This window comes from Micromys minutus (assembly GCF_963924665.1).
Source record: "Micromys minutus genome assembly, contig: SCAFFOLD_678, whole genome shotgun sequence".
NCBI lineage: Eukaryota > Metazoa > Chordata > Mammalia > Rodentia > Muridae > Micromys > Micromys minutus.
This window is the reverse complement of record NW_027667974.1, coordinates 11,910-33,981: the sequence shown is the minus strand read 5'-3', so window position 1 is coordinate 33,981 and position 22,072 is coordinate 11,910. Positions and strand designations below refer to the sequence as shown.

Genomic DNA, 22,072 nt, shown 5'->3' with positions numbered 1-22,072 from the left:
GGATACAGCCATTAGACCATAAGAAGTTTAACTAGAATGTAGTTTTAAATAAGAAAGCTTCAATCTCTCTGTGATGATTATTATATGTTTGTCCAAGAAAGTTATAGGTTTATGCTAAGGTGATATGCAATTGGACTGTAAAAAGGTAGGTAAGGAAAAGGCTAGGAAATGGAAGAGGAGGGAGAATGAGGGGGAGATTCCAGGAGGAATGGAGATGGAGGCAGATGGAGGCAGATGTTTACTATTTTCTAAGTGCATCTCTTCATTATATATATGGTTGTTATTATTTCTAAGAGTTTCTATGGGTCATTTTATCTCATATAGATGGGCAGTTTATATCATTCTTTATTGGTTGTAAGTTTATTGTATAGAAAGTTTGTGGGTAGAAAATTTAATATCTAAACCTGCTTGATAACATAATGGTTGTGAGATTTATTCATACTGGGTGATAAAGGAAAGTGAGTTAAATCAACACACTGGGGAAGCCATAAGCCATCTGGGATAGAAGTATCAGGAGAGGTGGTATGAACCATGCCTGAGTTCATAGTGGTGGCATGGAGCACCCAGCTAGAGAACCTCATGGTGCCATATGTCCCTAAGGGAGCCAGCACTGGAGAAGATAAAATGTTTACTCCTTTTTAAAAAAAAAAGATACTCTGTATTTCCATTTGAAAAGTAATCTCCTTCCCCCACCCTTCTCCCATCTCCAACCCCCTCTTTGTCTTCACAAAGGTGCACTCCCTTCTAATCACACTCTCCACTACATTGCCTTGGTATTCACTTACACTGAAAAAAAATGTGCCCTCCTTGAACCAAAGGCCTATTCTTACACTGATGCCAGCACTGTTATCTTCAGCTAAATATGCAACTGGAGCCATTTGTTTCTCAATGTGTGCTCAATGGTTGGTGTTTTAGTCCATGGGAGTTTTGGAGGGTTTGGTTGGTTAATAAAGTTATTCTTCCCACGAGGTTGGCAGCTTCAATCTGTAGACTGTGGATCTCCTGCTGTGAAAAGGCAGGGTAACACAGTGAGAAATTAAAAGATGTCTGATTCATTGACAGAATTGTTTGGAAAATATATTAATAAGTTGATTTCTTTGTGTTAAAGATGGTATACAGATTTAATGCTCAAGTCAAATTTGTTTTTCTAGTTAGAAGAAGAGAGTACAGAGTTTACTCTAATCATTTTGAGATTTCCACCCATAGTTATGAATTAGATTAGGAAAATTAATCAGTGACTACAAGGGAGAGAAAGAATAGTGATTTTAAAAGTTAAAAAGTTATTATATATAGAAGTCTGTACGTCAGGCAGAATGAATAAAGATATATTTTAGGGAAATTATTAATAAATGTAGATCAGACCCTCCAGATTGAGACCTGGACAGATCAAAATATTTTGGGCTAAGATCTTGGTTATACAAGTTGCTTACTTATTGATTTGATACTGAGAGTAAATTAGTTTGTTTTGTGAATTAACCTGCTAAGCACACATGGCTCATCAGATGCCAGCTAGTGAATATTTGTGATTATCTTAAAATTACCACAAGAAGCTCATAATTTCTTAACATGGAATGCATTGGGAACTTGAGTTGATTTCTTCACACAACAGATTATTAGACCTAAGAATAAAATCATACAGTTTTTAGTTCATCTATTTGTTTTATATTGTTTTAAATTTCAAATTAGGTGTGATATTGAGTTTTGTGGTTATATTATTTCCCTGGAAGAAAATACAAAATACAAAATATTCTAGTTGCCAACTAAGGGACAAACTACTTTGGGTGGAAGGTTTTGTTTTTGTTTTTGAAAAAGGATGATTCGGGTTTACATGAATTCTGGAGTTATATAGATCATATTTGAAACTAAATTCAAGAGATCATACAAAATACATCTCGATACTAAAATGTTTTCTGTTGAGTTTTGGATTTATTACAGGATGTGCAGCTATGGTGAAGTGGGTGTTTTTAGGGCCAAAGTTGGAAATGTGAAAGGTCGAGTTCGGTCGAGTTCCGAGGTCAGGTAACTGTCAACTGGGAGGTGCTTTCTGAACTCCTGATTGCAAATCCACTTTGCCTGGATACACCACAGTGGGGTAGATGTACAAGGCTTTAGGTAAGCCCCAAACACCAACTCCATGGGAGAGAGTGATGTAGACTCTAGCCTAATCAGCCACTCCCTAACTCCTTCCCCTGCACACACACAGAGACAAATGCACATGAACAAGCAGGAACTCATGTATGTATGTAGCATTAGAAAACAACTATGGCCAATCTTAGAGGCAAACACATGGGAATCAGGTGGTTGGATCCCAGGCTGTTTAAAAAGAACAGAACAAAGGAAAGAGGCGAACGAAAATAAAGACACTCGTTGAAACTTTCTCCTCTGTCCTGGCTTTTTTGTGGTCCTGACTCCTTCGTCCTCTGGGAACGCTTTACCCCAGAGCCTTCTCGCAAGCTCTGCACTTTTCAAAGAGTCAGTTTATGGCCCTGGCCAGCAGGGCTATATAATCTCAGCACCCGAATGTGCATTGTCCCACCAGAGTTCACAAGCATGGCAGCACCCAGCTGTGAGTTGCTCCCATGCCACCCAGTCTGTGAGCCAGGCAGAGCACGCCCGAAGAAGCCTTCCCTGGGACCTGCGGTATAAAAAGCTACCTTAGCCTGGAGGAGCAGAGTGGGACCCCCTCCCCCAAACCAATATGTGCAACACTGAAGCTTGTCATCAGAATGCTAAACTGACCTGATTCCAGGCACCAGAGACAACACCAATCGTCTGTGTGGCTTTCCTTATTGAGGTTGTCGTGGTTCTACATTCCCCCTCCCTGCTTCTAAATTCACAATACTCATATATTCATCTTGAAGAAGCTATGAAGAGTCCTTGACCCCATTCCCTGGACTTTAGCAGGAAAGAGGTGGATATTCTAAGGTTGTTTTTATCAGGAATTTAGAAATAGTCATAACAGGGAGGAATAAGTCAAATGTTATTGCCACAAAAGGGAACAAAGACTAACCATGTATTACCAAATAATGAGCAATATGAATATAATTGCATGCAATTTTTCATGATTTCTACAGATATATTTCAAAATATATATATTTATACAAGTACACATAGACATTCCATAAGAATTAATTGAATAAGAAGCCATGTCAATTTTAAGATTGCAGAAAGTAGTACAAAGAACATTTTAGAGACATAAAATGTAAAGATAAAAATATTAAATTACATGTAAAAACACAAACTATTAATATAAAATTTAAAAATAAAGCAACAAACAGCACTTTGAGAGAAAAAGGACACTGAGTTCAACAGGAAATGTTCAAAAATAATAATGTATGGTTTTGTATACATATGTTGTGGTTGTAATATGAAGCTCAAATAAGATTTAGCAACTCTTATTCTGGTAAAATTTATGAGACTCTTCATCTAGAATGAATTATATGTTCATATAATTCATTGACCTTATTGTGATAAAGGTATGGTGTATGATACTATTTTAACTACCGACATTGCTCACTGAATGAACCACATTTAATTCGTGTTAAAATGGGTTTTCATATGAAGTAGAAAAGCTTTATATTTCAAGCACAATGTGAACCCCATTGTTATTTCATATACTGTACTCTTCCTAGTATGTTATCTGATGTTATTAACATCTTCATAACACATTGTAAAGCCACTCAAAATCCAATCCTCTGTGATGGCTGTCAATAATATGCAATGCTATCACTATGTACCATGGGCTATTAACATTCACTCTTGTTTCTCTTTTCAAATTGGTTCTTTTTATTACATGAGTAATCTATGATATTCCAAATTACTAATTAGGAAATTTACAATTTTTCTAATATCTTAGTTACTGTTGCTGTAACAAAACACTAGAGTCAAAATGGAACACATAAAAAAGTGTTGATTTCCCTGAATACCTCTATCACAGTTATTTGAATGAAGCCAAGTCAAGAACATATGTGCAGGAGTCCAATCCATGTCCATGAAATAATGCTCATTACTAGCTTCATGTGCACATTGTCTAAAATCTTTTTTAAATTCCCAGTACAAGTTGCCTAGAGGTGGCATTGTACACAAAGAGTAGTGCCACTTTATATCAGTCATTATTTAAGAACATAGCTTACACCCATACACATGTCAACATGATGGCAGCCATTATTCAAAACAGATTCCCTATTGTAACAGTTGAGGTTTGTGTAGTCAAGAATGAACCCATTTTCCACTGAACATAGTACTTCCTATTTTATTAGACAGCACTAATAAATGATGAGTTATTATGATTTTAGTATATTACTTAGCATTTTGTTATAATATAGTATTATTTTTCTTAAGACAAAGTAGTAAGATATGTTGAGTACCATCAAACATTTTTAAACTATTGTAATTTCAATAATAATGTTTATTTTTTTACTTCTGCAGAAATTTTGAATCTGATCTAAGTAAAATAGCATAACACTTTGGGAAAAAAATACACCCAAGCAACCCTGCACTAGAAGCCAAAATGGAGAAGACCTCCACAACTACCATGAACTTTCCCCTAGTGCTGTGGTAGACAGGGAGGAAGGTGATCCACACACTGCAGAACACCAGCATGCTGAATGTTAGGAATTTGGCTTCATTGAATCTGTCAGGGAGGTTCCTAGCCAAGAAAGCCACAGCAAAGCTCCCCAGAGCCAAGGAGCCCAAGTATCCCAGGACAAGATGGAAAGCAATGACCGAGCCTTTGTTGCAAATGATGATAGTCTTCCCATGTTCAGATTGTATATCACTGTCAATAAAGGGAGGAGATGTTACCAACCAGATGCCACAGAGAACAAGTTGGATGAGGGTACAAATGGGAATGACCAAGTTAGGTACCCCTGTTACCAACATCCCTCTCATCCGATTTCCTGGAGATGTGAGCTTGAAAGCCATGACCACAGTTATTGTTTTGGCCAACACTGTAGAAACAGCCCCTGTGAAAAAGACTGCAAATGTGGTCTGCTGGAGGATGCAGGTAGCTTGGGTGGGATATCCAATAAAGAGCAAGGAGCAAAGAAAGCACAAGATGAGAAAAATAAGGAGGATGTAGCTAAGAATTCGGTTATTAGACCTCACAATGGGGGTATCCTTGTTCTTCACAAAGGTGACTAGTACTACAACTGTGAGGGCGGAGAAACACAGGGCCATGCAGCCTAGAGCCATCCCCAGGGGATCTTCATAAGCCAGAAATGACACTGCTCTTTGGAGGCAGTGGGTTTGCTCAAAATTTGCATATTCATCATCTGGACACCTCACACACTGCTCCATATCTGCTGACAAAAAAGATAAACCCCAAATAACATACCATAGTTATGTTCTAGATAAGGAAGTATTTTTAATAATAAGAGAATACTACAAAAATCTTTGGATCTTTAGTATTTATGTCATTCCTTATTGCTGTAGGGACCACTGACATAGAGCTGTTCGGTATTACCCTGTATTTGGTGATATAAAAACATACCACCTTACAGAATGGAGGCGAAAAATACTTATTAATTATATAAGAAAAAGGAAACATACATTTAGAGCGCATTTTATACAATAATATGTATGAAATCATATTATTTAATTCCTTTAACTTTAAACTATCACAGATCTCTGCAGTGTGCTGGCATAGTTCACAATGTCAGATAATAAAGTGCATTATGCAATTTGTTGGCCTTGATGGTTGTGCCCTTAGTCAATATCTGAACATTGCGTAAAAACTTTAAATTATTAATGTAAATATACTTTGCATAAAGCAATATTTCTTCAATGAGCTGTGATTGATGATGAGCACTTTCACATTTTTGGGTGCATTCCTAAAAACTTTACAGGTGTTCTAATTCGCAGACACCAAACTTTTCATCTTTAATGATATCTAAGCTCTTAAAGTATATTTCATCTAAAGACAATTGTTATACTGAGCATCTGGATTTTGTCAGGGGCCAAGCTGGATGGTGATACCAGGGAAAAGTTTTATATGGATTATGTAGTCAATTTACTTTGTTAAAATAATCAAGCAAGATTAAATATATACATAGAGTATGTGTAGAATTTATTGTGTAAAATATGCTTATAGAATTCCACTGATCAGTTGGACCAGGTTCTGCTTGGTCATTCCCTCAGTCTCTGTTCCATCCTCCATCCCTGCATTTATCCTTGTGTGTAGGATAAATTTGGGGTAGAAATTTTTGTGGGTGGATTGGTGTCCCTATGGTACCACTGGGATTCCTGCCTGACTACATACAAGAGGTGGCCTCTTCAGGTTTCATATCCCCACTGTGCAAATACAGTTTAGATGAAAGAACTCCTTACTATATTAAGTTTGCATTCCAAATCACTCAGTATGCCATCAGCATGCCAGCCAACTCTTGCTGTGCCACTTCCGGGGCACCACAATGACTGAGCCTCCTATCCTTCAGAAGAGGAGCTGAAGCTCAGAAGTGACTCCTGCCCTGCTGGGAAAAGACCTCAGTAAGTGATCTTTGCATGGCAGGATCCCTGCTAGTGAGGAACAAACCAGCATCTTCTGATGCTATGAGAGCTAGCCTTCAAGCAAGAAGCTTCCAAGTCAGCTTGGTTCCTCCAAGTCCTGTGTCTGAAGCAAGTGGTATCTTCAGCAATAATAAGGTCTTACCTTCAAGTTCTTCGAGTTACTCCAGGTCATATACTCTGAAGACTTACAAAGAAGAGAAACCATGAAAGCACTCTATACCCAAATATGGAGACACTTGGCTGCCCATGCTCATTGATGCTCTATTCACAACAGCTAGGCAATGGAAACTGCCTATGATTGGTGAATGGATAGTAAAAATATGGCACACAGTGGGATTCTGTGAATCTATAAAGAAGAGTAAGACTTGAAGGTTAAACTATGTGGATGTCTCCCAGAAATGAAGACCGCCCACCTCAGTCTCCTCTGCTGTTATATGTGTCCAAGTGAGAAAAATTCTGGCTATGCGGCATAGCATATATGGCATGTGGCAGCTACTTGGAACCAAGCATCTTTCTTCATTTCTTCTTTTGCCCTCTAGGATGTGGGAGTGATGGTTGCAGCACATCCTGATTACTGATGATGAGAGCAACACACAGGAGGAAGTTGAACAGGGACTTAGAAACAGTCCCTACTGTGGTCAGTGCCTACTGAGGACTGCACTAAAACACACAAGAGGATAATAGAAATGGCTTGTTGTTTAGAGTTCTGTTTATGCTTCTGAAACTAGCCGTGGCCAATATGAGGTTTTTATTTGGTTAGCTGTCTTTAGAGTAGCATGTATAACCCCTTGATAAAATGTGTGAAGAAAACATCAGTCTCCAGCACCACTGTTAGTCTCTTTTCTGCCACTGATACTGAAAATCCAGTGCAAGCATCTTGATGGATGCCAATACAGTTTAAGTATGTGACCTATAGCTTTGCTGCTGTACATTAAGCATTTAATATGTGTCTATGGCTTTTGGGGTTTCTTAAAGATTTGCTTATTTATATGAGTACACTATAGCTGTCTTCAGACATACAAGAGGAAGGCATTAGATCCCATTACAGATAGTTGTGAGTCACCATGTGGCATGTGGTTGTTGGGAATTGAACTCAGGATTTCTGGAAGAGTGGTCAGTGTTCTTAGCTGCAGAGCCATCTCTCCAGCCACCATGTATCTTTTTGTTTATAACTTAAATAATAATGGGTAGGCTTTGTTCTTGAACCTTATTTCCTCACATGAAAATTTGCACTGTTAATGATTACTTCTCATAAAAATTAGGCTTATGTTCATGGATACTATAGTGGTACAAACATTACATGGTTAACCAACTCCTTTATGATTAGATTTAAGACCTACTCCATAGAAGAAAACACATGCTCCCTTCAATAAATCTGACCAAGAATTCACTACAAATTTCTAAATGAAAATAGCTAAATAAGTTTGACTCACATTTGAGTAAGACTTTGCTTTGTATTGTAAAAGTTGCTAGAACCAACTTTAATTTTAGCAGCCCCTAAAGAAAAAAAGGGTTGGGCAGAAAGATCTCAGATGAAACACTCATTGTTTCGGAGAGATGGAGATTGAACACATTGCTTCATGTTTGTTAATATATACTCTGTCACTGAACTTCAACCCCAGACCCAAAGCATTCCTACCCTTTATACTATAGCATAAGACTAATTTATTCAACATGCATTTTGTAGTTTTATGATCATTCCATGATTTAAATTGAGATTGAATAAAACTCCAAAGTGAAAAAAAAAAGAATTCCACTGCTCTCTCTCCTATCTTCATCACATTTACTGAGCATGAACTATAAAGTTAATCTACTCATCCTCATCCATCTTTCATGCTTGCATTGGCTCTGAAACAAGCCAAGCTACTCTGAACATCCAGCTATTCCAAAAGGACTTTCATTCTCCCCCTTCCCACCTCTCCACTTGTTGTTATCAGACCTATGAATCCTAAACATTACATGCAAGCTTCCCAAATCACACCCGTAATCACTGCTTGCTGAGTCTCTGGAGCAATCCAAGCTACCCCAAAAAGTCTGCTACTGCAAGGAATAAACATCCGTTCTGCCACCATTCTTTGTCCACTTTCAATAGATCTGTAGCTCCCAGCCAAACGGACGCGAGGATCTTGAATCATTTAGGCCTGCAGGTCCAGAAATATATTCCCCAAAGGCCTCCCACACTAAGACCATAGAGATTAACTCTCCCAATACCTACTACAATAAGAACATTCAATGACCAAAAACATCTTGATTGCTAAAGGTCCTTCAAAGAACAGAATCAATAAAAGCCATCAAAATAATCCTTCAGAGCACAGCTATCCTTCTATAGCAAGAACAGGATATCCTATTACAACTGAAGCACAAGAAAATGATCATAAATCCAGTCTTAAGATGATAGAGGATGAGTCTCTGGCAGTGCCTGTGCAGACCTCCTTTGGAAATGATGTACTTAAGCCTGTAGAGATAAGGGTCCAGGGAAGGAGGAGACTTGGAAGCAGAAGGGGAGCACCCTCTTAGAGACAAATGGGAAGGGAAATGGGATGGAGAACTGTGGGATGGGGCATTGGGCAGAGGGCAATATCTGGATTGTAAATAAATAACATAATTAATAAAAAAGAAAGAAAATATGTACATTATACAATGGACTATTACTCAGCCTTTAAATATGAAATCACTAAATATGTATGTACATAAATAAAATTGGAAAAAAGATGAAAATGAAAAAAATTCCTGAGAAAAGAACAGGAAAATACAATCTAACAGGTAGAGGTCTTTAAAGAGCAAAAAAAGGGGGTTCCTTGGTCTATTCTCGTGCCAGAGCACCCTGTACACATACCCTGTGGGGAGAGAGCAAGTCTCAAAGAAGCACTAACACATGTGAGAGGACTGGTGAGACCACCAACTCTGCTCAAATTCCTGGCCCATTAGGAACCCACAAGAAATCCTCAGGACACAGGATTCAAGGAGCAGTTTGGGACAAGATCCTTTCTATATCTGCCTGTGCCTGGAGCTTACCTAGTGACAGAGCACTCTGTACACAGATCCAGCTGGAAGAGAGCTAACCTAAAAGGAACACTGACACATTTGAGAGCACATTGGAGACCACCACCTATGCTCAAATTCCTGGTCAAAGAGAAACCCAAAAGGAGTCCTTACAACACAGGAACCAAGGAGCAGTCTAGGAGAGGATCCCTCTAGTGTCTTCCTGCACCCAGAGCTGACCTGTACTAGTGTTCTTTATACCCAGACCCTGCTGGGATAGAGCTGGTCACACAGAAGAGTTTACACACCTGTGAACACAAATACATCCACAACTGCTGTTCTGAGAGACCTGAGGATAATAGGCATAGAGGAAAGCAAAGATTTCCAACTTAAAGAGCCAGTAAATACCTTCAACAAAATTATAGACGAAAACTTTCCTAACAAAAGAGATGCTCATAAATGTACAAAGAGACGAGAGAACTCCAAACAGATTCAACCAGAAAAAAATTTTCTCCTGTCACATAACAGTTGAACAACAACTGCACAAAATAAAGAAAGGAAATTAAAAGCAATAAGGGACAAGTTGAAGTAACCTATAAAGGCAGACCTATCAATCGCACCCCATTTCTCAACAAAGACTATGAAATCTAGAAGATCCTGAGTAGATGTCCTGTAGATCCTAAGAGAAAACAAATGCCAGCCCAGGCTACTATAGTTAGAAAAACTCACAATTTACATAGATGAAGAATCCAAAATATTTCATGACAAAACCAAATTTTCACAATACCTGTCAACAAATCCAGACCTACATAATAAAATAGATAGAACATTTCAACATAAGGAGGGAAACTGCACCCTACAAAAAGCAAGATGTAATCTTCTTTTGACTAACACATAAGAAGACAATCACACAAGCATAATCCAGCCTCTAAAAACAAAAATAACAGAAAACAACAGTCATTGATCCCTAACACTTCTGATAATGAATGGACTCAATTTAAAAATTAAACGACATAGATTAACAGACTGGATAGACAATGAGGACCCAGAAATTTGCTACATACAGGAAACACACCTAAGGACAATGACAGACACTGCCTCAGAGTAAAACCTGGAAAATAATTTTCCAAACAAATTGTCCCAGAAACAAGCTGGAGTAGCTAATATAATAGCTAATAAAATCAACTTTCAACCAAAAATTCTCAAAAAATAAAAAGAAGGAAACTTAATACTCTTCAAAAAACCCACCAACATAAAAATCTCAGTTCTGAATATCTATGTCCCAATAGCAAGGGCACCTACGTTCATTAAACTAAAGCTCAAAGCACACATTGCACCTCACAAAATAATAGTGGAAGACTTCAACACCCCACTATCAACAATAGACAGATCATGAAACAGATACTATACTGAGACACAGTAAAACTAACAGAAGTTTTGAAAAAATAAAACATTTCATTCTAAAATCAAAGAATATAACTTTTTCTCAGCAACTCATGGTACCTTCTCCCAAAGTAACCATATATTAAGTAACAAAGCAGGCCTCAACTGATACATGATTAAAATAATCATATACATTCTATTAGATCATCAGGGATAAAGACTGGTCTTTAATTACAACCACAAGAATAAAATAAATACATAAAAAGCCCATATATACATAAAAGCTAAACAATGCTCTACTCAATAATAACTTGGTCAAAGACAAATAAAAAAAAATTAAAGACTTTTAGAATTTAATTAGAATTTAAAATGAAGGCACAACGTACACTAATAACTAGATCTTGGATTAAATTCTGTAAATATCCTCTGACAGCCACATCCAGCAGCTGACTTAGAGAGATAGACACCCACAAACAAAACCAATGGATAAACCTTGGGGACAAAAAAGTTGGAGGAAGGATTGTGAGCCCCAAAACAAATAAGAACTCCATAGGAAGTCCAAAAGAGTCAACTAAACTAAATTTTAGGAGTTCTCACATGCAGAACCTCCATCCAAAGAAAATACAAGGGGTAGACATAGACATCCCTGCACATATGCCACATATGTGCAGCTTGGTCTTCATGTTTTGTCCTAGGCCACTAAAACAGAGGCTATCCAAAAACCTGTTATCTGGGTGGGGAATATGTTCTGTTAGCTGGACTGCCTTGGCAAACCTAGCAACCTAGATATCCCTCAAAAAAAAAAAGCATTGATAAAGTAAATGTGGTGCATCTACACAATAAAACACTATTCATCTATGAAAAACAAAGATATCACAAATTTTTAAATAAATTTTACAAATAGATGGATCGTGAACTTATTATCCTAATAAAGTAACCAAGTCCTAAAAGAATATACATGGCACATATGCACTTTTAAGTGTGTATATAAGCTATAAAGTACAGGAATCCTATGCTACATTTCACAGACCCAAGGATGCTTCACAGGCAAAATGACCCAAGCAAGGATGTTTGAGACTCACTTAGAAGGGGCAAGGGGTGAAAATGGTCATGGAAAGCTTATGAAAGTAGGAAACTGTGTGGAAAAGAGGATCTGGATGAGAGTGTGGGAGTTTGTTTAGAAAGTGAAAAGCAGGATGGCCGGATAGGGTGGCCATGAGAATTAAAGGAAATCTGCAACCAGTAGTGTGTGGTGGGGAATTATGGAGAATCTCCAGAATAAACACAGAGACCTGAGATAGTGGAGGTGAGAAAATCCAATGCAGGTGTGCTTAGCTGTGACTCACACCACTGGAGATATGAATACTGGTAAGACTGCCTCTCAGGGCCAGGCTGAAACCCCAATGGAGCCAGAGGAACACCAACTCGCCCACAAAATGTTCATCACAAAATTTATCATAGAAGAAATGCAGAGGTTTGGAATGCAGCAGACTGATGGGAAGACCACGCAATAACAGGTCCATCCTGTGGGCAAGTACCAGTTCCTGACACTATTAATAACAATCTGTTATGCTGGAAAACAAGAGTCTACCATGACTGTCCTCTGAGAAGCTCTACACGGCAGCTGACTGAAACAGATGCAGACACCAACATCCAATAATTGGATGGTACTTAGAAACCTAATGGAAGAATAGGAAGAAGACTTTCAGCCCCTTAAAGATATTATCTCGACAGGGACACCAACTGAATCAACTAAACTGGTTGTTTGGGACTCTTGGAGACTGAACCTCTAAAAGAATATACACAGGCTGGGCCTAGAATTTTCAAATCTTATGTAGCAGATAGGCAGCCAGGTGCCCCTGGGTTCTGGAATATCTGGAGAAGGGGTCTATTCCAAAAGCTGATGCCTATATGTGGGATGTGCAATTGCCTATGGGCTGCCTTGTCTGGCCTTAGAAGGAGCTGAAGCACTTAATCTCACACGGACTTGAAGAGCCACAATGAGGGGAATAATAAAAAAGAGTTACAAATATTTCTTCCCCTAAAAGTTTTCTGCAAAATATAAAATCACTGGCCATAATATTGTGAAAATAATGAGTTGTTTGTAGAAGATATTGAAGGTTAATTTGCAGGGCCCAAAATTGTTGGTATCATGAAATGATTAAAATCTGAAACTCATAGATTTTAGGGCCTCCATTTCCACCTAGGAAAATTTGCACTTCTAATATAAAAAGCAAAGATACTTGAATTCCGCAGGTGTTTTTTTCATAGAAGGATGTACCTGTCTCATTGGAAACCTCATTTTCTGGGCACTGGGCACAGTCAAAGCAGCAGTCTGCAGTTTGTTGCTGATAAATTTTCCTGAATCCAGGAGTGCATGTCACACTACACATGGAGGTGGGAACCTGAGGATATATATATGTATAATGTATGTATATATCAAGTGTATAATGATACACATATATGTATAGGTATACATTTACAAATCTGTACTTAATTTTCAAGTTTTATATGTAGTTATATAATTTTAATATATGTATGTCTATGTATATACTTAACAGATATATATATATATTCCCTTGAAAAGTCACTTATCAACTTCAGGCACTTTATTATTTTGTGTAAGCCTCTAGTGCACCAACTGTCAGACAATATTTACTACATCTTGTAATATTAAGTATATAATGTTTGTGCTATATAGATTTTAAAAGTTTCCTTCCTAAAGTTATAAAATTCAAATAGAATATTTATGTGACATAGGTTATATCACATAATTTAAAATAAAATAATAAGAATACTAAGTTGGCTGAGAGGAGAAAGTAGGGTAGATCAAAAACATTCTTTGATGACTTTGAACAAAGCATGTTATATATGTTTCTCATAGAATTAATAGACTATTTCTAAGTTTAAAACAAGGCTGTTAATGAAATATGCTGTACTTAATAGGCTATAACAATGTTCAAACAGAATCACAAAATTTTATGGTTTATTGAAATTATAAATTTTGATATAAATATACTCATATATTGTTCTAAATTTCATAAATATGTTTTTATTGTGGGGTGAATAGGCATGTGAGTACAGTAGAATATGGAATCTGAAGACCTTTGACTCCTATGACCCAGATTCATAGGAAGTTGTGAGTTATCACATTTTCATGCTGCTAACTAAGGATAGGCCTGTTGCACAGAAATGCTACTCAGCTATTAAAAGTAAGGTCACCATGAATTTTTAGGCAAAAATGGCACTAGAATATATAATCCTGTGTCAGGTAACCGGGACAAAAACCACATGCATGGTATGTACTCACTATTAAGCTAAACTTAAGCCAAGAGTTCATAATATCCAACATACAACTCACAGACCATATGAAGTTTACAAGAAGAAAGGCCTAATTGTGGATGCTTAATGCCTTCTTAGTAGGGAGAACAAAATAATCCTGGGAAGCAGAGGGAGGGAGGGAGGAACCTGGGAGAGACAGGAAAGGAAAATGGGGGCAGGATCAGGTATGGAGGGGAAAAGACAGAAACACAGAGGCTCAGAAAAATGAATAGAAATATATAGCAGTGTGGGATGGGGGTGTAGAGAACCTCTAGAAAATACCAGATACAATGGATGCCATTTGCTGAATTTGCCAAAAGTGGGGAGATGGAACTTGAAGAGACCAGGCCCAATAGCTAGACATGTACCCCAGTTGAGGTATGGGGCCACCTGTCCATATCAAAAATTTTGAGCAAAAATTGTTCCTGCCTAAAGAAATTGCAGGAACAAAATGCAGGCTATCCAGAAACCATTCAACTTAGAATCCATTCCATGCACATACACCAAGTCCCTATAATATGGATGTCTTCTGAGAGGCTCTACCAGCTTCAGACTGAGATAGATGTACATACTTATAGCTAACCTTTGGTCTCAGCTGGGGGACCCAAGCAGAAGAGTTGGGGTAAGGACTGGAGGAGTTGAAGGAGATTGCATCCTCATAGGAAAAACAACACGATCCAGTAATCTAACACCTCAGAGCTACCAGGCATTAAGCAACCAACCAAAGAACACATATAGGGTGAACCATGGCCCCTGCTTCATACATAGTAAAGGACTGCCATGACTAGAATCAGTGGGAAATAATGTGTTTATTCATTAGCAGGTATGATTCCTCATTGAAGGTTAATTGTAGAGGTGTGAAATAGGAATGGGTGGAAGGGTGAGGGAGCACCCTCTTAAAGGTTAAGGGGAGACAGATTGATTGTGGTTTTCATAGAGTGAGAAATAGAAAAGACACAGCATTAGTAATGTAAAAGAAATAAAATAATAAAAATGTAAAATATAAAATATTTTATATGTAATTCTAAAATATACCTTGTATGCATCGAAAAATTAATTAAACATTTTATTATATATGTATATATGTACCTAAATATCCATACAAACAAATTTAAATTTTATAAAACTGTTTCTGCATTGTGGGGTGGATAGGCATAGGAGTGCAATTGAACATGGAATCCAGAGGCCTTTGATCACTTTGACCTAGATTTACATGAAGTTATGAGTTATCAAATTCTGATGCTGGTAACAGAGGATGTGTCTATTGCAACAGCAGTGATTGGTTTTAACTACACATCCATAACTTCAGTGCCTCATATTTTAAAATTACATATACTGGATGTCCCATGACAGAAAATGGAGACAGAAAGTGTGGTTCATATACAGAATAAAATACTACTCAGTTATCAACAACGAGGGCATCCTGAGTTTACGAGCAAATGGATTGAACTAGAAAATATCATCCTGAGTAAGTTAACTCAGACCAGAAGGACATTCATGGAATGTACTCATTAATAACAGAATATATTAGACAAAACAGTATGGAATAACCAAGATACAGTCCACAGAACTCAAAAAGGTCAACGAGCTGAAGGGCCCAAGTGAGGAAACAGCAGTCACATTTTGGAGGAAGAAGAAAGCAATCAGAAAAGTGGAGTGAGAGAGAAAATTGGAAGGGAAATGTGATAGAAGGGAGAAGAGGGGAACAACACATTATCTGCTATTTAGAGGGGGGAAGGGCTGAAGCCCTGAGAGCCTCCAGAAAGAATGGAAACAGGCAAACTCAGATGGTAGGAATTTAGTGGGACACTGTAAAATGTACCAGAGACCAGGGAGGTGAGAGACCTTCAAGTTCTCAATGAAGGGGTCCCTAGGTAAAATGTACTACAGAGGGGATAGGGAACTTATAGAGCCCATATCCAATAGAAAGTCAGAGAATAAATGGAGAGATTGTGTTGCCATCCCACAGTCCAAACTCTGACCTATAACTGTTCCTGTCTCAAAGAACTGAAGGGATGGAAATGAAGAAGAGCCCGAGGATAAAACAGTCCAGCCACAGGCTCAAACTGGTATACAGCTCAAGTGGAGGCCTCAAGACCTGACACTATTACTGAGGCCATGGAACACTCATTAAAAAGGGAGATAACATGGCTGCCCTTCAAAAGTCCCAAGAAACAGCTGAAAGAGTCAGATGCAGATATTTGCACCCAACCAATGGACAAAAGTTGCTGACCCCTGTGGTTGATTTGGGGACTAGCTGGAAGGAAGTGAGGAGGAAGATAACTCTGTAGGAGGACCAGCAGTCTCAAAGGACCATAACCCCTGAGATCTCTCAGACACCGGACAAACAATCACACAGCATTTACCATCTGATATGAGTCCCGCAACACATATCCAGCAGAGATTTACCAGGTGGTGTTAAGTCAGAGAAGATTCACCTAACCACAAAGAAACAGGAGACCCTCAAGGAACTTAAGACCTGGTGGGGTGGGATGAAGATATCCTCCTGGAGACAAGGGTGCAGGCAGGAGGTATGAGAAGTGGAGTAGTTAGGGATGGACTAGGAGAGGAATAAAATCTGGAATAAAAGAAGAGAATAACAAGAAAGAATATGTTTTTGAAAATAGATCAAAAAGAAAAGAATGAAAATTGTGGTGTACACACCGAAGTTTCTCCTGTGGCCCATTCCAAGTCTTCCAATTCATGAAGTTTTTGGCTCTGTGGGTCACAAGAAAAATAGCTTCCTATTTTCACTTTTAATCCAAGGCCTTGTGGAAAATTCCAAATGTTGAAAATGTCATACTCCGCACACTGATTTTCCCTATGTTTCATGTTCACAAGTTCTCCAACTGGACTAGTAAATACCCTGGTCTTTAGCACTGAAGCAACCTAAAAGAGATGGATCATAAGATGATTATATATGCATATCAATTAAAGCAATACAAAATTCATATTTCCCTAAATTTTAATGTCTTCCAGTGAATACAGCTATATTAAAGTTATACCATGTAGGAAAATACAGTATGCCTAGTTGGTAATTAAAGAGCTTACCAAATAGAAAGTAACATGTATGAGTGAGTGAGTGAGTGTGTGTGTGTGTCTGTGTGTGTATGTGTGTGTATGTGTTTGTGTGTGTGTGTGTGTGTACATAATGGGCAAAATTTATTTAAGAAATTGAAGGCATGTATGTAATAATGAGTGGGCAGTCAGAATATCTGGAAGTTGTGGAAACAAATAGTGGTAATGGGTCATTCTTGCACATAGAGTTTACATACATGAAATAATAATAAACTTAAGAAATGTGCTGTGTTGATCATTTGGGTTTTTTAAATAATGTTACTTTCAATGACTATTAATTCTTGTATCACTTCTTGTGAACACTACTCTACTTATATAATAAGTTAAGGCATTCATGAGAAAACTCATGGCTCCTATATAAAATATTGAACTCATTCGATAAAATGTTGAGGCACATTTCCACAAAACTCACTTATGTTCACATATAAAATATTGTCTTCTATAAATTTTTATCTTTGTGCAGGAAACATGAGCCAATAAACAATCCGTTGGGGAGTTTTGTACTGTAGAAATCTGTCCACCGAGAGAAGAATCTCTAACAAATATACATGAGTTTCTAGAGGTCATTTAAAGGTCTCACTGTAAACCTCAGCATAATGAAATGTAAGAGACTTTACCTGCCGACAGTCAGTGAAAACTCCTGGTTCTGTGATTTTCTGAGATTCTACTTGTTGAAGAAATAGTTCATTGTATGTGTGGGCCACAGCATACACAGCATTATACAAATTGTAGCCTTCTTCACTCAGAGTCATGTCAAAGTTGTGACATGCTAACCATTCCAAAGTGTTCTTGAATGTGAAATGGTCCATTTTGCAATGGCTGTTCTTAGACATTGAACAATTCAAATAATTCCACAGTAGCATAGACTGAGAAATGTCTACTGGATATATAGAAGTGTTAATTGTTTGTGAAAAATTCCTAAATAAAGTAATCTCACCATTGTGGTGTGCAAAAGTGAGAGTCCCATGGAAAAAATCAAGGCTGAAATCTCTTTTATTTGTGAAGACATCCAATTGTGAAGTTGTGATCCAGATTTTCTGTGCACCTAAATCTGCCCATCTTCTAAAGCTGACTTCCAGAGTAGAGTTCCTTTCACCATATATGATGACAACCTTGGCTGATGATGTCATTATTTGTATGTCATATATTTTACTTCTTACCATGTATATCTGTTTGTTTTCAGGGATCATATTCACAAAAGCTAAACAGATTCCATGTCTTTGCATTTCTTCTCTCAAGTTAGAAAGAAACTGAATACCCTGGTCATCATCTGAGATGACCAGTCCAATCCAGGTCCATCTAAAATGATACATCAAGGAGACCATGGAATGGGACAAACATGTGTCCTTTGTTGCTATCTGATAGACATAGGGAAACTGATCATGGTCACTCACGTGGGGATTAAATGGTCCAAAGAAAATCTAAATGACGTAAAAAGAGAATTAAACATTCCAAAAAGGAATATAATTGTTAAGAATTTGGACTTATGTACAAGTGACATTACTTACTTCTCAGACTCATATTGAGGATAGTAAGATTATAGTATAAATATCATGTATCGTTACTATTAGATTCTAATCTATTCCTGACAAATTTCAGTTTTGTAGAAACCAGATTTATCTATTTCCCCAATACATCTATGAACTTATTATCTAAACATTAATAATATATGTATAAAATATGGAACACAACACACAGAAACCCATGTAAAACAATTTGTTTCCCTAGGCACCTATGAGTAGATTTAAAATTTGTTACTTCATTCAATGTCACACATCCTCACCTTTGGATTCCTAGAAAGAATTGCCAGTTTTAAAGATGTTGTCCATGATGGTCCTGTAAGTTCTACATCACATGTTGGCCACATTGCACAGTCATAATTAAGAAAATCCAAAGAAATATTTCGCCGTGAATTTAGTTCCTCTAGATATCCTAATGTATCCTCACACGTACCAGAATTGATATTGAAATACAAAGATATATTTGATAAAAGATGAGGATTCCTGTTGATCTCATCAGTTGCAAAAAACAGTACCAAAAAATACTCATATCTTCTTGCTGGTATTCTACAAGAAGTCATAGGGATGGTTGAGCAGTATTTTAGAAACATGAAAATTTCCCTAAATTGCAGCAAATTTTGTACTAAGAAATGTATAAATGCTCCCTTGCCTGAAATAAGCTTGGGAAATTATTGAAATTAAGAGATGAATGACCCTAAGAACTCCCCTAAATAGGTCACTCTGATATGAAAATTTTTATATTTGTGAAAATGAATACATATTTGTTTTATCTCTGGATGCATTACATGGACTACATTACAGTCCTATAAACTAAGATTGCTACACAATAGTCTTCAAATTCTAATAACACTGAATCAGGCATCTTTACAATCTTGGAGTCTACAAGTCAACTTCAACTTCACAGCTTCTAGTTCCAATGTGTGGGATTTGAACATGATCTTATGGGTTCTTCAAAGGTCTTGTGTCATTTCTCCAGCTCTTCCCTCTGTATAACTCTAGGCTTTGATTGACTCCACTCCACAGCTGCTACTTTACTTCATAGTCATTCCTTGGTTCTGGCAATTCTGACATGGAAAACTTTTGATGCGTCCAGGCTTCCTCAATAGCATCCCATCTGCACTCTTCATAGTGCCAAAACTCACCTTCTATAATGACCCATTTAGTACTGGGCCATTAACTGAGGCTGCAACTTTACCAATGGCCTTCCCTTGCATCTTTTACTGCCAAACTACAGCTGTTCTCCATGGCAGCTTTATATCTTTAAAATCAGTACCACCTGGGCAATTCTTACACATTACTAACCCAGCTGCAGCACAAGGGATGACCTTGGTTATATCTGGTCATTCACAGAGATATTGCTAATGCCAAGAAGTGCTTGCTGATAGAGATGTCTCCTCAGAGGCTCTGCCAGAGCCATACTGATATAGATGAGGATGCTTGCTGTTAACCATCGCACTAGGCAGGAGGACAGATATGAGAAAGATAGAGAAAGAACTGAAGGAGCTGAAAGGGTCTGCAAACTCAGGGGAAGAACAATGTAAATCAACCAAACCCCCAGAGCTTCAGAGAGTAACACAAACTAATGAGGACACATGGAGAGACCCATGGCTCCAGCAGCATAGGTAGCAGAAGATGGAACTGTCTGGCAACAGTAGGAGGAAAAGCCATTGGTCCCGTGAAGGATGGTTTACCAAGTGAAGTGGAATGCCATGGCAAAGAGGTATGAGTGGGTTGTTTAGTGTGGAAACATCATCATGGAAGGGATAGGAGGGGGGATGTGATATTATTTGAGCAGAGAGGGGACATCATTTCAAATGGAAATATGTACAATATCTGATAAAAAAAATATTAAGACATTATCCATGTTTCTATGTGAGAATTTAAGTAATTGGCAAGAATTATATATATAAATATATAATAGGAAAAACTCTTTGAAGTCAAACATTAGGTATATGTTAATTCGTTGTTATTGACAAATAACCTTTTTACAAAGAGCATACATTTTTGGTCAGTGGCCCCTGGCACATATGTAGCAGAGGACTCTCTTTTATGACCTCATTGGGAGAGCATGTGCCTTAACTTGTAGAGATCTCTGAGGCTGGATGGATGAGTAAAGAATATGAGGTGTGGGGACTATCTAGAGAGGTGAGTATGGTAGGGAGATGAGACAGTCAGGGTTGGGGAACACCCTCTCAGAATATCAACGTAGGGATCTGGTAAAGAACTTTGGGAAGGGCTACCAGAAGGGTACAGAATTCTAAAAGAAAATATATAAAATTATTAAATTTTTAATGTTTGTAAAAAAGTGTAACATTATTTTCAAATGTTAAAATTTATCAATCAGGGTAATTAATTTAATACAAATGTATCCATATCAAAATATACAAAATAATACAATATACTACATGAGTAGATTATTAACTTTTAGACTTTTTCATATCAATTTTGATGTTATCTTTTATTTAGGTAAAAATTCTTTCCTAGTTTTATTTTAGTAGATACCCAAGTTTTCTTACTTCTTTCCCAACCTTTAAGTTATGGCTGATCACTGAGAACATTTCTCCATATGAAATATTTTTATTTGTTCCACATTCCATTAGCACATATGTTACTATGAGCTATATAAATTGAAGCACGTTATACTGAAACCAAATTAAACAGTGACACATTTGAAACTATTAAAATAATGATTGATGTGCTATACAGTTTTCAGTGGTTCCTCATGCTACAATGGAAAGAACAGGACAGAATCCCACAGTTTATATATACAGATATAGATTTATAATTTATGACATTGAAGCACAAAAATTAGACTTACCCAAAACTGAGAACATTATTGTAAAACTTTTCATCTAGAGGTACCTTGCTTGGGAAAAGAAGAAAACCACAATCACTTCGAAATTCTTCATTATCTTCATTATTCTGTATCCTCCAAAGGCAAGTGGGTTCAGTCACACTCCACAAGATGAGAGAAAACATCAAGAGCAAGAAGAAAATAGTGAAAGTACACAGCTTCTTCATGGCTGCTAGGACCTAAGATGGGGCAGTTATGAAATACGTTTCTTATGCAGACAAACATCACACACATTGACACCTATGTTTCTGTTTTAAGGGTTTTGCTGTCTGGAGATCCACTGAATTATATTCTACAATTTCTTTCCACTCATCCTGTGTCATAGTCCCTGGATATATCTGGAAATTTGTGGCCTCAAGCACTACATCTGAGGTCTGAAATCTTTTGATCAAAACACTTCTGAAAACATGTTGTGAAGGTCATGTTT

At 37.5% G+C, this 22,072-nt stretch overlaps 1 protein-coding gene across 2 annotated transcripts; it reads right to left on the bottom strand.

The window, feature by feature from the left end:
- Positions 1-4,416: 4,416 nt before the first annotated feature.
- LOC308416089 (vomeronasal type-2 receptor 116-like) lies at positions 4,417-21,812 on the bottom strand (the record flags this gene model as incomplete). Of its 2 annotated transcripts, none has more annotated exons than XM_080942578.1 (6): positions 4,417-5,303; positions 13,154-13,277; positions 16,858-17,082; positions 17,889-18,692; positions 19,055-19,337; positions 21,610-21,812. In XM_080942578.1, 6 exons carry the CDS (start codon positions 21,810-21,812, stop codon positions 4,417-4,419), a joined length of 2,526 nt encoding a protein of 841 aa, XP_080798704.1. The 2 variants fall into 2 exon arrangements, with proteins under 2 accessions (XP_080798704.1, XP_080798705.1); XM_080942579.1 differs by having other exon boundaries at positions 4,417-5,300.
- Positions 21,813-22,072: the final 260 nt, after the last annotated feature.